This window comes from Oncorhynchus mykiss, chromosome 30 (assembly GCF_013265735.2).
Source record: "Oncorhynchus mykiss isolate Arlee chromosome 30, USDA_OmykA_1.1, whole genome shotgun sequence".
In the NCBI taxonomy this organism is placed as follows: Eukaryota; Metazoa; Chordata; class Actinopteri; order Salmoniformes; family Salmonidae; genus Oncorhynchus; species Oncorhynchus mykiss.
Genome location: NC_050570.1, coordinates 29,157,903 through 29,175,190, shown reverse-complemented (window position 1 = coordinate 29,175,190; position 17,288 = coordinate 29,157,903). Strand labels below are relative to the sequence as shown.

At 46.3% G+C, this 17,288-nt stretch overlaps 1 protein-coding gene across 8 annotated transcripts in view; it reads left to right on the top strand.

The window, feature by feature from the left end:
• LOC110521687 (nucleoprotein TPR) overlaps window positions 1-17,288 on the top strand; it is a 37,401-nt gene that overhangs the window by 15,518 nt on the left and 4,595 nt on the right. For 6 of the 8 annotated variants that reach the window (XM_036968495.1, XM_036968491.1, XM_036968489.1 and 3 more), the window contains exons 17-38: window positions 161-323; window positions 509-643; window positions 802-942; window positions 1,332-1,515; window positions 2,667-2,833; window positions 2,986-3,138; window positions 3,336-3,452; window positions 3,725-3,928; window positions 4,178-4,365; window positions 4,513-4,660; window positions 7,949-8,086; window positions 8,273-8,404; window positions 8,591-8,715; window positions 9,546-9,756; window positions 10,091-10,237; window positions 13,108-13,306; window positions 15,159-15,355; window positions 15,449-15,519; window positions 15,605-15,804; window positions 16,280-16,555; window positions 16,735-16,979; window positions 17,066-17,272. In XM_036968495.1, coding sequence (XP_036824390.1) covers window positions 161-323; window positions 509-643; window positions 802-942; window positions 1,332-1,515; window positions 2,667-2,833; window positions 2,986-3,138; window positions 3,336-3,452; window positions 3,725-3,928; window positions 4,178-4,365; window positions 4,513-4,660; window positions 7,949-8,086; window positions 8,273-8,404; window positions 8,591-8,715; window positions 9,546-9,756; window positions 10,091-10,237; window positions 13,108-13,306; window positions 15,159-15,355; window positions 15,449-15,519; window positions 15,605-15,804; window positions 16,280-16,555; window positions 16,735-16,979; window positions 17,066-17,272 — 3,748 coding nt within the window. The remainder of the gene's footprint in view (window positions 1-160; window positions 324-508; window positions 644-801; window positions 943-1,331; window positions 1,516-2,666; window positions 2,834-2,985; window positions 3,139-3,335; window positions 3,453-3,724; window positions 3,929-4,177; window positions 4,366-4,512; window positions 4,661-7,948; window positions 8,087-8,272; window positions 8,405-8,590; window positions 8,716-9,545; window positions 9,757-10,090; window positions 10,238-13,107; window positions 13,307-15,158; window positions 15,356-15,448; window positions 15,520-15,604; window positions 15,805-16,279; window positions 16,556-16,734; window positions 16,980-17,065; window positions 17,273-17,288) is intronic. The other 2 variants (XM_036968490.1, XM_036968496.1) reach the window with 1 other exon arrangement.

Genomic DNA, 17,288 nt, shown 5'->3' with positions numbered 1-17,288 from the left:
ACTGCACATCATTCTCAGGACACTACACAATATCACATGATGAGGTAGCTTGTCTTTTTCTTTGAACTCAGGAGTATGACGTTACTTCACAATATTTTAGCAAAGTTTGCTTGATAACTAACGGAACCTCCTTGGCGACTTATTTCCCCCCCCCCCCCAGGTATGAGATGCTGCAGGATAATGTGGAGGGCTACAGGAAGGATATTGCCTCTTTGAAGGAGAAGGGACAGAAGATGGCTGCTGTAGCCCAGAAGAATGAGCAAACTGTTAACACCTTGACAGAGGACCTGAGAGTTGCACAGGAGAAACTCAACATGGCAGAGGTGTGTGTTTGTGTGTGTACCTCATGTTTGTGTGTCCCAAGCCTTTTGTTCATTGTGTTAGACAGACAATACTTAGTCTCTCTCTCTTTCGTAATGTGTGTTAGTGTTTTGCTCCGCCTTTCTATACCTGCATTACATCTAGTTTCTAAGCCACAATGAGCTGTGCTGACACTGTTCTCCCCCAGGGTCGTGCTGAGAGCCTCAGGAAGGAGATGGATATGCTGAAGCTAGTGGAGTCCAGACTGACCCAGGAGAAAGAGACCATGCAGACCCAACAACGAGGACAGAACATGCTGCTCACCAATCTCAAGACCATACAGGTTTACACACACTCCATGTGCTTGCCTATACACAAACACCAATGTCAAGACAATGGAAACAACTCAAACTAACCACTCATAAAATGGTTGAGGCACTGTTATCTCTCTCTCTCTGCATTCGTCTGTTTTAACGTTCCACTCCCTGTGTGCTCATCCAGGCCACATTGGAGCGCTCAGAGACGGACACCAGGCAGCGCCTGAGCGCCCAGATAGAGAAGCAGGAAAGAGAGATCGGCCAGCTGCAGAAGAGACTGGGGCACGATGTTGAGCAACGCCACCTGCTGGGCAGAAACCAAGATGTAAGTCCCTGATACCTTTTCTCAGTGCCAACCACAACCCCCTCTACCTGGATTCTATCGATTGTTCTCTTCTATCTTTCCGCTTTCTCTAATATCACACTTCATTTTTTCCCCAGAGACTTGCTTCAAAAAGGCAGCACTCAAAGCATTTGTACATGCATACCAGTGGAGGCTGGTGGGAGGAGCTATAGGAGGACAGTTGCATTTGTAATGGCTGGAATGGAATAAATGGAACGGTATCAAACACATGGAAACCACATTTGATTCCGTTGCGTTTATTCCATTCCGGCAGAGCAATGAGCCCGTCCTCCTATAGCGCCTCCCACCAGCCCCCACTGATACGCACCATAGATTAAATGAACCCCTTCCGCTCTTTTTTTAATTTCCAGTTGCAGCTGATGGATGCCAAAAGGCAGCTGGAGACCCAGACAGGCCTGCTCCAGAAGACCAGGGATCAGCTGAGTGCTGCCCAGCTGGAGATTAGCTCTCTCAGGCTGCAGCAGGGCAGTGAAGAAGGCGGCCGTCCGTCCCTGGGCTCCCAAAGCTCCCCGTCCATTCCCATGGGCCTCAAAGGTAAGAGTACACACAATGTTACAGAATCAACCTCAGTGCCTTCTAAGACCTCAGAATGTTCAGGAACCACTCATAAAAGTTTTTATATCCTGAGAATCAAAATCAAATCAAATGTATTTATATAGCCCTTTGTACATCAGCTGATATCTGAAAGTGCTGTACAGAAACCCAGCCTAAAACACCAAACAGCAAGCAATGCAGGTGTAGAAGCACGGTGGCTAGGAAAAACTCCCTAGAAAGGCCAAAACCTAGGAAGAAACCTAGAGAGGAACCAGGCTATGTGGGGTGGCCAGTCCTCTTCTGGCTGTGCCGGGTGGAGATTATAACAGAACATGGCCAAGATGTTCAAATGTTCATAAATGACCAGCATGGTCCAATAATAATAAGGCAGAACAGTTGAAACTGGAGCAGCAGCACGGCCAGGTGGACTGGGGACAGCAAGGAGTCATCATGTCAGGCATGGTCCGAGGGAGGGAGGGAGGGAGGGAGGGAGGGAGGGAGGGAGGGAGGGAGAACACACACACACCTAATAGGACAGGATAAGTACTCCAGATATAACAAACTGACCCTAGCCCCCCGACACATAAACTACTGGAGGCTGAGACAGGAGGGGTCAGGAGACACTGTGGCCCCATCCGAGAATGTTGGAATGGCTTGAATGCGGATAGTACTCAGTTGGAGTTTTCCTCAAGACAGGCACGTACACAATTGCTATTTTCAAATAGTCTCTGATTCATATTTTTCAGACCGCCAAGCTGGTCTACAATTAATTGATTTAGGCCAGTCTAACATTCTCTTAATTGTTTCCTTAAAGTTGTGGGATGTTGTTCTGCTTTTCCTTGTGTAGACATAGGTCAGGTCGGTGTCTATAGCCATGCTTTCATTAGGTCGTCCTATAGTATTTTATAGGAAATGTAGTAAAACAAGCCAAATAAAACCCTCAAACAGGCCTGGAGGGTGTATGCTTCTGGTGCCTGCACCATTAGCAGTGTTATGGTAGTATCATTAGGGTTCGCCACAGCGTTCTTTTTCTATGCTGTCCATGACAGCTGTGACTTCAGTCTGTGGCACTTACACCTCTCTCCCTCTCTCTCTCCTTACCTCTCTGCTCCTCGCCCTTCTTCACCCCCCCTTTCCTCTAACCTCCCCAGGACTCCATGGTTCAAAAGGGGACTCTGAGGATCTGCGTGGCCGCCTGAGGCAGGCCGAGACGCAGGCAGAGGAGCTGGCAGAGCAGTTGAGGACAGCCACCTCCAGCAAAGAGCAGTACAGAGCCATGGCCCAGAGCCTAGAGGAGTCCATGGATAAGGAGAAGCAGGTCAGGACTCCACCCTGACCCCTAACCCCTTAGTAGTGTACCACCCCTTAGTAGCATGCCACCCTATCCCCTAACCCCTTAGTAGTGCAGTTCCATAAGCATTTTTAGCCCCAAATCTCTCACTCACTTCCTCTCCTTGTTCCTCTCTCTAGGTGATGGAGCAGGCTCGGTCCTCCATGGAGGAGCGTGTAAAGGAGGCTCAGGAGCAGCACCGTCATCTGGAGAGAAAGCTCCTGGAGGCAGAGAAGGAGAAGCAGGGCCTACAGGAGGAGAAGAGGAAAGCCCTGGCCTCCGTAGAGCAGCAGGTATGAAGCAGACATCTATGCCCTTATTAAAAATCTCCTCACTGTATAGCTCGAATGGTATAGCTGATACATTCAGTAGTATTTAACCACATCCAGTACGCACCATAGGTGCTGGGTTCACACAATGCCGACGTCCTCATTGTTCCATGTTGAAGATATGAACAGATTCCTGTTTTCCTTAACCCTGTGTGTGTCAGGTGGCTGAGCTGAGGAGGAGTCTGAGCAGTGTGCAGGCGGACCACCAGGAGGCGCTACAGAGAGCGGTGGTGGCAGCAGCCCAGGAACAGCAGGCCATACTGGATAGCCAAGAGCAGGTGAGATGGAGGCTGTGGCTAATTGGCCCTTATCGAGTTGTAGTGATATGCCAACTTTTCACAAGGCATATCTGACCAAGCTATTTGCCACCTTGTTTCCCACTTTCCTGCTATAGAGCATTATCTAGCTTGATTGTCGCTAACCCAAGTAGATGTCAACTATGATAATGTAGCATACATTACCAACCATTCATTAAGTACTGTATTACAGCTAGGTCGTCAGATAAAGCTAGTCTGTAATGCTGGTCTCTCCTCTTCTTCCCCCCTCCCAGGCCACGCTGGTGTCGGAGGCGCAGGATAAGTACGAGCGTGAGATGATGCTTCACGCTGCAGACGTGGAGGCCCTCCAGGCAGCGAAGGCCCAGGCTCTGCAGGCAGCCACGCTCAGACAGCAGCTGGAGGAGAGGGCTCAGAGAACCTCTGCTCAGCTGCTGGAGGCCAGAGTCTCCTGGGAGGAACAGGAGAGGATCCTCAAGGTAGGTAATAGCAGTCGATTGATTAGATAGCAGTCAAGGGAAACGCTTATATTATGAATAATAGATATGGTGTTTGTTGCAAATGGTTTGACGTGTAGATGATGATGGTCAAATTGATTTTTACACTTCTCTGTTGATGTTGGAAGCTAGCTAGTGATTGTGAACTCCCACTAGTTTGCAGGGGTTGTGCTGCTTACGTAGCTGGTGTACACCATGAGGCTATAATGTACATCTCTCTCTCGTTGTCAGGAGGAGATGTCTAAGGTGGTGTCTCGCTCTGAGGAGCTGCAGAGGCAAAACAGCCTCCTCCATGAACAGATTCAGACCATGAGCAGCAAGATAGCCGCCACCCTGCAGCGCCAGGTCAACGAGAGCCCTCTGAACATCTCCCTCACTGAGCAGGGAAAGTCTCAGGACCAGGTCCTCGAGATACTCAGGTAATGGTCTCTCACCTCCTCCCTCAATCTGTCTCTTTGCAAAGCAAGAGCAAGTCTGCCATTTAAAGCCAATTTCATGCAATCACTTCACTTCTGCAACACCTTTTCTCTCATCATATCTTCTGTCCCTTCCCTGTCGTGATGCAGGTTTGTGCGTCGGGAGAAGGAGATAGCGGAGTCACGGTTCGAGGTGGCCCAGGGAGAAAGTCTTCGTCACAGGCTGAGAGTGGAGCACCTGGAGAGAGAGCTGAGAGAACTGCAGGAGAGCTTTAGTGCTGAGCGGGAAAGGATGCAGGTGAGCTGGACAATATGGACAGCCAATGGTTTATGGGGGGATTTCCGGGACCCAGATTAATCCTATTTCTAGACTAAAAAGACATTTCAAAATCAGAGTGGTGAAAAAAAACACAAATTTTGTTGTCTTCATGATGAAATCGGTATGGATCTGTCTCCGTTCGTTAGTATCTCAAACACCACTGGGCCGATTTTGACTAGACTTGGGGTAAATGATGCGTCTTGCCATAGGTCTGGCATTTACTAAATTACTGATTAGTCCAAGGGGAGCGCTATAGTAATTCCAAACTTTGAACAAACTTATCGCCTGTCCCGTTTGAGCAACCGTCATGACATTGTGTACATATATGCATCTCCTCATGAGAAACCAGTTTCACATAAGTTCACCCAACCTATAACCTCCGCCCATTCACAAAAGGTGAACATTTTGATAGGGTGTGAAGACAATCATTGTATAATTATTATATATATTTGTTTAACCTTTATTTAACTAGGCAAGTCAGTTAAGAACAAATTCTTATTTACAATGACGGCCAAACCCGGTCGATGCTGCCCAATTGAGCGCCGCCCTATGGGACTCCTAATCACGGCCGGATGTGATACAGCCTGGATTCGAGCCAGGTACTTATAGTGACTCCTCTTGCACTGAGATGCAGTGCCTTAGACCGCTGCGCAAATCCGGAGTCCCGCTTCCGAATGGCGAGCTCAGGGCCAGGATCTCCTTCCAGAGAGACATCAGGGACTGTAACATAATCTGTTTCAGGAAATCATGGCTCTCTCTGGATATACTGTCCCCGTACATACAGCCAGCTGGTTTCTCAGTGCATCACACAGACATGAATAAAGAACTCTCCGGGAAGAAAGGTGGTGGTGTATGTTTCATGATTAACCACTCATGGTGTGGTTGTGATAACGTATTTTGTTCACCCGACCCTAGAATACCTCACAATCAAATGCCGACTGTATTTCCTCCCAAGAGAATTCTCTTCTGTTACAGTCACAGCCGTGTATATTCCCCCTCAATCCGATACCATGACGGCCCTCAGGGAACTACACTGGACTTTATGCCAACTGGAAACCACATATCCTGAGGCTGCATTTATTGTAGTTGGGGATTTTAACAAATCAAATTTGATGAAAACGCTATCGAAGTTCTATCAACACATTGACTGTAGTACTCATGCTGCTAAAACACTCGACCACTGCTATTCTCTTTCCGGGATGCCTACAGGGCCCTCCCTTCGGCAAATCAGATCACAACTCCATTTTGGACTCCCTCCCTTCCTATTGGCAGAAACTCAAACAGGATTTACCCGTGCTAAGGTCTATTCAACGCTGGTCTGACAAATCGGAATCCATGCTGCAAGATTGTTTTGATCACGCGGACTGGGATATGTTCCAGGTAGCCTCTGAGAATAACATTGATGTATACACGGGCACGGTGACTATACACAGACACGGTGAGTTCATCAGGAAGTGTATAGGGGATGCTGTTCACGCTGTGCTTATAACCTACCCAAACCAGAAACCGTGGATAGATAGCAGCATCGCGCTAAACTGAAAGCGTGAAACACTGCATTTAACCATGACAAGGTGACTGGGAATATGGTCGAATACAAACAGTGTAGTTATTCCCTCCGCAAGGCAATCAAACAGGCAAAACGTCAGAACAGCGACAAAGAGGAGTCGCAGTTCAAAACGGCTCAGACACAAGACGTATGTGGCAGGGTCTACAGACTATTATGGATTACAAAGGGAAAACCAGCCACGTCGCAGACACCATCTTGCTCCCGGACAAGCTAAACACCTTCGCCCACATTGAGGATAACACAGTGCCATTGACGCGGCCTGCTCCCAAAGACTGTGGGCTCTGGCTCTCCGTGGCCGACGTGAGTAAGACATTTAATCGTGTTAACCCTCGCAAAGCTGCTGGCCCAGACGGCATCCCTAGCCGCATCCTCAGAGCTTGCGCAGATCAGCTGGCTGGAGTGTTTATGGACATATTCAATCTCTCCCTATCCTAGTCTGTTGTCCCCACATGCTTCAAGATGTCCACCATTGTTCCTGTACCCAAGAAAGAAAAGGTAACTGAACTAAATGACTATCGTCCCATAGCACTCACTTCAGTCATCATGAAGTGCTTTGAGAGGCTAGTTAAGAATCATATCACCTATACCTTACCTGACACCCTAGAGCCACTTCAATTTGCCCCAATAGATCTACAGACAATGCAATCGCCATTGCACTGCACACAGCCCTATCTCATTTGGACAAGAGGAATACCTATGTAAGGATACTGTTCATTGGCTATAGCTTCTTAGCCTTCAACACCATAGTACCCTCCAAGCTCGTCATCAAGCTCAGGGCCCTGGGCCTGAACTCCACCCTGTGCAACTGGGTCCTGGACTTCCTGACGGGCCGCCCCCAGGTGGTGAAGGTAGGAAACAACACCTCCACTTCACTGATGCTCAGCCCCCTCCTGTACTCCCTGTTCACCCATTACTGTGTGGCCACGCACGGCTCCAAATCAATCATCAAGTTTGCAGATGACACAACCGTAGTAGGCCTGATTACCAACAATGACGAGACAGCCTACAGGGAGGAGGTGAGGACCCTGGCGGAGTGGTGCCAGGAAAATAACCTCTCCCTCAACATCAACAAAACAAATTAGATGATTGTGGACTTCAGGAAAAAGCAGAGGGAGCACGCCCCTTTCCACATTGACTGGACCACAGTGGAGAACGTGGAAAACTTCAAGTTCCTTGGCATACACATCATTGACGATTTTGAAATTGTCCACCCACACTGAAGAAATGTGGCTTGGCCCCTGAGACCCTTACAAACTTTTACAGATGCACAATTGAGAGCATACAGTCGGGCTGCATCACCACCTGGTACGGCAACTGCACTGCCCACAACCGCTGGGCTTTCCAGAGAGTGTTGCGGTCTACCTAATGCATCACCGGGGGCAAACTTCCTGCTTGCGTACTCCTTTACTAATTTCTTATGTATATACTGTATTCTATTCTATCACTCCGACATTGCTCGTCCTAATGGTTATATATTTCTTAATTCCATTCTTTTACTTTCAGATTTGTGTGTATTGTTCATTAAAATTAGATTTGAATTTTCACTAATTCGCCCAATGGGGGCGCTGCGTCATTAGTGGCAGACATGTTTACTGTTGCCTTGTTCATGAATGAAGAGGGTGTGGGTGATGAGAGAAATGGCAGCGTTAAATGATCATGTCACCTAAGTGCTGTTTATGACCTTTAACCCCTGACCCCAGGTGACAGCTAAGACCCTGGCTCAGCACGATGAGCTGATGAAGAAGACTGAGACCATGAGTGTCCTGATGGAGACCAACAAGATGCTGAGAGAGGAGAAGGAGAGGATGGAGCAGGAGCTGCAGCAGACACAGGCTAAAGTAAGACAGCAGATTTACTTTCTCGGGGTTAAATCACCAAACTTTGGATTTGATATCATAACCAATGTAAAAAAAAATCTCAGGAAACCTTCTGTGAATTTGGTCCCAGTTTAGTTTTTAGGCCTGTTTTAGACTGAGGCCTAACTTTTTTTCTCTGTGTATTGATTGACATATTTTTATATATAGGTGCGTAAGCTGGAGTTAGACGTAATGCCCATGCAGGAGTCCAACGCTGAGCTGAGTGAGAAGAGCGGCATGCTGCAGGCAGAGAAGAGGATTCTGGAAGAGGACATCAAACGCTGGAAGGCCAGAACACAGGTTGCTTAGCGACAGAAAAAAGAATACCCCCCCCCTCCCAAAAATATCTCTAAAACTCTACTTTCTCAAAGTAGTGACACCAAGCTTGAACGATGCCTTCCTTGCGACCCACAGCTTGTCAAATGTCTGTAAACCTATCTATTGAGTTTGGATTTGAAACATAATCTGTTCTGTATGTCCACATAGCAACTGGTGAGCCAGCAGAAGGACCCGGAGGAGTACAAGCGTCTCCACTTTGAGAAAGAGGCTCACCTCAAACGCATCCAGCAACTCACTGAGGAGACAGGCAGGCTCAAGGCTGAGGTGACCAGGTGGGAGTTAGCCTAGTCTGTAATCCAAACTGAATATCACTGTTTTACTATTCTCTTATTACAGGGTACCAACGACCGCAAGGAAGCTGATTTACTTGATACAATAGAAAAATGGGCTCCTCTTTGAAAAGCACAAATGCTACACAATAAATTGGCAAGCTACACAATACAAAGTTTGATAATCAGATGAATGTAGTATAATGTAAAGTCTTTAGTATTTTTGTATTAAAGGGGCTACATGTAGAATTCTAGCATTGTTATTTCAGAAAATGTCCATAATATGTATGCAGTAATAGTGGAATGATAGTGAAATAATATTGTCAACCACTAAATAAATATTTTGGGTCCATACAAAATTGCATTCTGATGGTGCAGCCTCCCAATTTGACAACAAAAGATGGTCCGTCTCTTGTCAAATGGAAAAGCTGCCCCCCCCTCTTCCATCAGCATCACTCAAATGCGTGGTAATCTCCTCAGGAAGAGATTCAACAGTGGCAATAGAAATTGCTCTGCCATTACCTGGTTGGAATTTGTTTTCTTAAATGTTTGCCTAATTTCAATTTGTTACAAAACAAGTATAGAAAATTGCATCATCTAAACCACTGTGAAATCTATTTTAAATAACTCAAAATATCAAATGTTTCAGCTGTTTGAAGCTGGTATACAAAACTGGAAGTAAAAAGACGCAAAAGCGGGTCAGGGGACAGGGAGTAAAGCCAGGAAAGGGGGGGGGGGGTTGTTTGAATTCAGGCTGTGTTGTTGTAATTCACCTAGTTTCGCAAGGGGGCTGCATTCTACATGTAGATCTTTAATATGTGATCTCCCTGTAGGAGTGGCGGGTCGGTGACGTCCCTGCAGAGCCAGGTGCAGATCCTGCGTGAAGGCCTGGGGAAGGTGAGCTCTGAGAGGGATGTGCTGAGGAGGGACGTGGAGGCCAAGAACCTGGACATCCAGGAGAAGTTCCGCACCATCACTCAGGTCAGGAAGATCGGCCGGCGCTACAAGGCCCAGTATGATGAGCTCAAGGTGGAGCACGACAAGGTGGGTTATTTGGTTAAACAACTGGGGCCTTTTCTGGTTTCATAGAGGGAAACTTTTTATTTGTTTTTATTGATTGTCAGGAAGTTGTTTCCTGAAACCCAGCCTTGAATTCACTCCGTCTCCAAGATTCAAGAACAAGATTCCTCTCAGTCCTTTTCTCATGAAGCTAATAATATCCCTACTCATCTTGTCGCTAAATTACAGATGTGCTGGTCTGGAATGGTACCAAGTCGGACAACTCAAAATGTCTAACCTGATGTCCTTGATTAAATAGACATTCTTTTGTGTGAATTCTGCCATGCTGTGTTGAGTGTTGGACTGATCTCCTTTACAGATGGTGTCAGAGGCAGCATCCACACCAGCCCAGGAGCAGGAGGCCCAGCAAGCCTCAGCCCAGGAGCTCCAGGGTCTAAGAGACTCCCTGGGACAGTCTGAGACCCGGACTAGAGACCTGGAGGGACAGCTGGATAACCTCAACAAGGTCAGAGCAGTGTTTCCACTATACCAGTGGTCACCAACGTTTCTGAGTCAAGATCACTTTCTGAGTCAAAATACAAGCCTAGATCTACCGCTCAGATTTTATTTTTTAACATGGCTTAAACGTAAGACTATGCAACATTAACCAATTTAAAAACAGTTATTTCTATAGCAATGTTTGTGCAGTAGGCTATAGCCCCAATACATTATCACTGCATATTGGCTCTGCTTGAATTACCCTGCCAATGTTCTTCTCAGATCATTTGTTGTATTACTTGAGGCACAGCTGAGTGAGCATAATAATGTGCTTTTTTTTAATTTTTTTTTTACTGGACCGAGGGAGGGAGAGCAGTGGGAGCAACCGCCCCTCTGCTCTCCCTCCCTCCACTGAGAAAAGGGTGATAGTTAGAGATGGCCTGGCCAATTTAATAAGGGCTGATTTTCACTATTTTCATAACAATCGGTAATCGTCCTTTTTGGACACCGATTATGGCCGATTACATTGCAATCCACAAGGAAACTGCGTGGCAGGCTGACCACCTGTTACGCTATTGCAGCCTCAAAAGGACTCTGTGGCTGCAACTAGCCAAGGTAAATTGCTAGCTAGCATTAAACTTATCGTATAAAATTTTTACAAAAATCTTAATATAATCACTAGTTAACTACACATGGTTGATGATATTACTAGGTTATCTAGCTTGTCCTGTGTTGCATATAATCAATGTGGTGCCTGTTAATTTATCATCGAATCACAGCCTACTTCAACTTCGCCAAACGGGTGATGATTTAACAAAAGTGCATTGCCAAAAAAAGCTATCTTTGCAGAAATGTACCTAGCCATAAACATCAATGCCTTTATTAAAATAAATACACAGAAGTATATTTTTTTAAACCTGCGTATTTAGTTAAAAGAAATTAATGTTAGCAGGCAATATTAACTAGGGAACTTGTGTCACTTCTCTTGCGTTCAGTGCAAGCAGAGGCAGGGTATACGCAACATTTTGGGCTGCCTGGCTCCGTTATGAATAGTAAACTAATTTTCCAGAATGTTACATAATTATGACATAACATTGAAGGTTGTGCAATGTAACAGAAATATTTAGACTTAGGATTGCCACCGTTCGATAAAATATGGAACCGTTCAGTATTTCACTGAAAGAATAAACGCTTTCTTTTCGAAATGATAGTTTCCGGATTTTACCATATTAATGACCAAAGGCTCGTATTTCTCTGTGTTTATTATATTATAATTAAGTATATGATTTGATATAGCAGTCTGACTGAGCGGTGGTAGGCAGCAGCAGGCCCGTAAGCATTCATTCAAATAGCACTTTCCTGCGTTTGCCAGCAGCTCTTAGCAATGCTTGAGGCACAGCGCTGTTTATGACTTCAAGCCTATCAACTCCCAAGATTAGGCTGGCAATACTAAAGGCTAAAGAACATCCAACAGTCAAAGGTATATGAAATACAAATGGTATAGAGAGAAATAGTCGACGCGTCATAATTCCTATATAACTACAACCTAAAACTTCACAACTGGGAATATTGAACCAACAGCTTTCATATGTTCTCATGTTTTGAGCAAGGAACGTAAACGTTAGCTTTTTTACATGGCACATATTGCACTATTACTTTCTTCTCCAACAGTGTTTTTGCATTATTTAAACCAAATTGAACATGTTTCATTATTTATTTGAGACTAAATAGATTTTATTTATGAATTATATTAAGTTAAAATAAAAGTGTTCATTCAGTATTGTTGTAATTGTCATTATTACAAATATATATAGACAAATCTCCCGATTAATCGGTATCGTTTTTTTGGTCCTCCAATAATCAGTATCGGCGTGGAAAAATCATAATCGGTCGACATCTAGACACCGTCTTCCAGCTGATGGCGAAACTCAAGTCGCACTGCATTATTTCTGCGTCATCCACTAATTAATGTTACTCCTATGAACAGAGAAAGTGAAATATTCCTCGACATTAAAAAAACACAAGCCTCTAATAATTACAACGTAACTTATCAAAACACTTTGCTATACTCATTCATTGATCTGCAGTGTTGGTTGTAGCATGAGTGGAAGTAGGGAGAACACGCATTTTAAAGTGTTGACAATGCCGAATAACAACTTAAACATGAACTTACTCAAAAACAGCAGCACCTTGCTGTATTCGTTGAGTCTCCATTGACTTCAAGGCTTCTTTTTACAGTCTATGACTTCGAGGAAACTGCAGACACGGTGATCTAAGCTATCTGATTGGTCTGCCTTAGGCCTAGAGGTGCACTTTATTTGCTCTTAGGGCCGGCCGGGTAGGCGGAGTTCTACCTTTAGAAACATTAAATGGATCCAAATAGGAACACTTTGCCTTCCCTGTGTTAGGGCTGCTGAATCGAGAGTACCAACAACGCGGAGAAAAAAAGAAAAAAAAGGGACACAAGGCTTTATCGTTGGGTTTTTTACAGAAATGTTTGGAGATCGACCGGTTGGTGACCACCTATCTACATTATTTTCCAGGCAACATCCAGGCTCACTTTCACCAAAATTGTAAATTGAAACTAGTAATTGCCTAACTCTTTTAGGCGGTGGTTTCATGGGATAAATCATTTTTCTACTTACCCAGAGTCTGATGAACTCATGGATAGCATTTGTATGTCTCTGCGTGCAGTATGATATTGAATATTGCATTGTCGGGAAAGAGCTTGTTAGTAAGCATTTCACTATACGGTTTTACACCTGCTGTATCCTGTGCACGTGACAAACTTTGAAAGTTGAAGGAACTTAGAGATGGCATTGGCTCTCGAAACAAACTAGCGTTATTGCATTGACTGGAAGTCTACAGGTATGCTAAACCATGGTGCGTCCCCCTCAGGTGGTGGCTGAGCGTGAGGCAGAGGTGCGTGGGACCCAGGAGCAGGCCTCCGGGCTGCAGACGGAGCTGACCAGGTTGAGACAGGAGCTGCAGGAGAAGGCCTCCCAGGAGGACACCCTCAGACAGCAGATGTCTGAGAAGGAGGAGAAGACCAGGAAAGCCTTCGTAGGGGCCAAGCAGAAGATCAACCAGCTCATCGGTAAGAGGCCAGGCCAGGTAACATGACTGCGGCGCAAGCTTGTGTGTCGGGTTGAGTCTTGGTGAGCTTTGCATAGAGGAATATGTGAATGCTGATCTCTCATATGTTTTTACTTGTCGTCTCAAACGTTTGCTGGGTGTCTGGGAAAAAGATTAACACCCACCAAATGAGCATAGATTTGGGTATTGGCAGGCAACAATGTCTATATCACCAGCCACGTTGGCGGGGGTCAATTTGCAGGGCTCTACAGTGCAAGCATTACATTTGCTTATTAAAAATAGTCAAAAGTCAAGTTTGAGCACATGTTGCTGTTATAGCAGAATAGCAGGAAAAGGCTGCAGTAGCTGTTTTCAAAGTATTTCTGCTGTTTTGTTTCATATCTGCTAATTGCACAAAGAAATATGAATCCTCTGTATCCCACCTCACATGGCAACACTGCCTGGCAGAGGAGCTGTGCGCACTGAGTGAAGTGCTGATACATTTTTGGAGGCTCAGTTCGCTGGAAATAAAGTTGGTCTAATTTACTCTAAAGACTACAAAGTGGGACCTTATCCTTGTGTTTCTTAGCTGTTTATACTGAACAAAAATATAAACCCATATGTCAAAGATTTTACTGAGTTCAGTTCATATAAGGAAATCTCTCATTTTAAATATACTAATTAGGCCCTTATGGATTTCACATGACTGGAAATACAGATCTCCATCTGTTAGTCACAGATAAAAAAAAAGTAGGGGTGTGGATCAGAAAACCAGTCAGTATCTGGTGTGACCATTTGCCTCATGCAGCGTGTCACATCTCCTTTGCATAGAGTTGATCAGGCTGTTTATTGTGACCTGTGAATGCTGTCCCATTCCTCAATGGCTTTGCGATGTTGCTGGATATTGGAATGCTCTGTCATACATGTCAGTCCAGAGCATCCCTAACATGCTCAGTGGGTGACATATCTGGTGAATATGCAGGCAATGGAAGAACTGGGACATTTTCAGCTTGCAGGAATTGTGTAGAGATCCTTGCATTATCATGCTGAAACATAAGGTGATGGCGGCGGCTGAATGGCACGACAATGGGCTTCAGGATCCCGTCACGTTACCTCTGTTTATTCAAATTGCCATCGATAAATTGCAGTTGTGTTCGTTTTCCATAGCTTATGCTTGCCCTTTCCATAACCCCACCGCCACCATGGGGCACTCTGTTCACAACATTTACAACAGCAAACCGCTCACCCACACAACACTCCATGCTGTCTGCCATCTGCCCAGTACAATTGAAACTGAGATTCATCCTAGAAGAGCACACTTCTCTAGCGTGCCAGTGGCCATCGAAGTTGAGCATTTGTCCACTGAAGTTAACTTTCCTGAGACGGTTTCAGACCGTTTGCTCAAATTCTTCGGTTTGCAAACCCACAGTTTCATCAGCTGTCCGGGTGGCTGGTCTCAGACGATCCCGCAGGTGAAGAAGCTGGATGTGGAGGTCCTGGGCTGGCGTGGTTACATGGTCTGCGGTAGTGAGGCCGGTTGGACATACTGACAAATTCTCTAAAATGACATTGTGGTAGAGAAATCAACATTAAATTCTCTGGCAACAACTGTAGACCTGTAGTCGGCATGCCTATTGCTCCCTCAACCTGAGACATCTGTGGCATTCTGTTGTGTGACACAACTGCACATTTTAGAGTGGACTTTTATTTTCCCCACCACAAAGAATTTACATATTGCGTTTACATTTTTGTTCAGAAACATTACAACGCATGTTTTTTCAAATGTTTTATTATTATGGCCAAGATATTCATCTACCTGCCACAGTTACTGGTGGACTAAATTACCTTTCACCTCATCCCAACCTCTTCCCCAGGCTCCAAGGACCAGCTGCAGAAGGAGAACGAGGAACTGAAGCAACAGAGGGAGGAGCTGGAGGTCAGGGTCAGTGCTCTGAAGTCACAGTACGAGGGCCGTCTGAGCCGACAGGAGAGGGAGCTGCGGGACCTGAGGGAGCAGCAGGAGAGACACGGGGAGCAGAGGGACGAGCCTCCTGAACAGGGCCTCAACAAGGTGAGATGGAGCACTTCTGCTTAATACCTCACAAGCCTGGATTGCTATTCATTATGGCCATGGTGCGAATAACAAATTATATTCTACCTGTAGGCCCAGGAACAGCAGAGGACCACCGAGCAGAGAGGACCACTGAAGACCACCCCAGCTGCAGACAGGGGCAGGTAAAGTACATGCTACTCCTGTACACCACGTTCAATGATGTTTGGTGTTACATTGTTCACCTGTTGTATTTCCCCATCCCTATAGCGCCAGTACCTCAGAGCCCCCCACTGCCAACATCAAGCCCACTCCTCTGGGGGCCCAGGGCCAGAGCAAGCCCCCTGTCAACCCCGGGAACAAGTCCACTCCCCGGGCCAGCATCCGGCCCATGATCACCCCCGCCACTGTGCCCACCCCCACTCCTACTGCTACGGTCATGCCCACAACACAGGTGGAGAACCAGGAAGGTGAGGAGTTCTGTGGAGCTAATATCATTGTTAAATCAAATAACATTACAACAGGTGTAGACGTGACCTTGAAATTCTTCCTTACGAGCCCTTTCCAAACAATGCAGAGTTAAAAAATAAGATGATTTGGCAAAAAAGGAAACGATAACATAAAAAAAATTACAATAACGAGACTATATAGGAGGAGTACCGGTACCGAGTCAATGTGAAGGGGTATGAGGTAATATGTACATGTAGGTACTAGGTGTAAAAGTGATAGTGATGTGAATGTTATTGCATAGTTGTTTGAGTATTGGTCGTTTTAAAAGTGCTAGATGGCATTGTGTTATGGTTGTTGAAGTGAACTTTATTACTTGAATTTGATGAGATCCACGGGGGGGATACTAATGCACATTTCAGACAGAAGGATAGTGAATCAGACCGTAGCCATGGTATTTCCCTGTCTGACCCCCTAGTGACCCTCTGACCCTTCCAGCCATGCAGTCTTCTGAGGGCCCGCTGGAGCATGTGACTGTGTATGGCAGTGCCAGCGGTTCAGTACGGTCAACCAGCCCCAGCGTTCAGACCGCCAACCCAGTGCTGGCGGTCCAGCAGACCCAGACCACAGCCTTCGTCCAACCAACACAGCAACAGAGCCTGCCCCACACTGAACCAGCCAATCAGGAGCAGCCCCTGGCCCCAGTCGTCATTGAAGCTGCACCCAGCTCGCAAGTGGAGAGGCCTTCGACGTCCACAGCTGTGTTTGGGACAGGTGGGAGACCGAATTTAATCTAACCTGGGGTTTCTATAGATTTGGGGTATAATAGCTTTGTCTAACTAAGCTCAAGGGTTGGCAATGTACTCACTGTATTACCACTGGCCCTCAAATATTGAATGAAATACGCATAACCACCAAGTGAAGTTGGAAATGTGACTTTTCCAACCTTCCAGTTTCAGCCACCCCAGGGACATCCTCCATGTCCAAGAGACCGCGTGAGGAGGAGCAGGACACCTCTACGGTGACTGACACGGACACCCCCCAGGAGGACCCATCTGAACCCCCCATCCCCAAGAAGCTACGCATCATCCAGAGGGTGGACCCAGAGGAGCCAGAGGCCCAGGAGGAGGTGCTGGCTGAGAGCAGTACAGAGGGATTGGTGCCTGGAGAGAGCCACGAGGCCCCAGAGAGCAGCCAGGTGAGTGTGTGCATGCGGGTACCCACCCTATGTCTAGAGGCTGAGAGGGTCTTTTGTGCGTGTAGCCATGTGTGTGTCTATATCAGCAGGTGGTGGAGGAGTACCCAGTACTAGACGAGGCTGATGAGGGGACAGCGTCTCAGTCTGTCCCCGTAGAGCTACTACTGTCCCAGCCCACAGAGGTCACACTCTCATACGACTCCCCCGAAGAATCCCCTCAGCACGACGTCATCGTCATAGTGACTGACTCGGAGAGCGAGGATGAGCAGGAGGATGACGAGGAAGAGGAACCGGTATGGACTGAGGGAA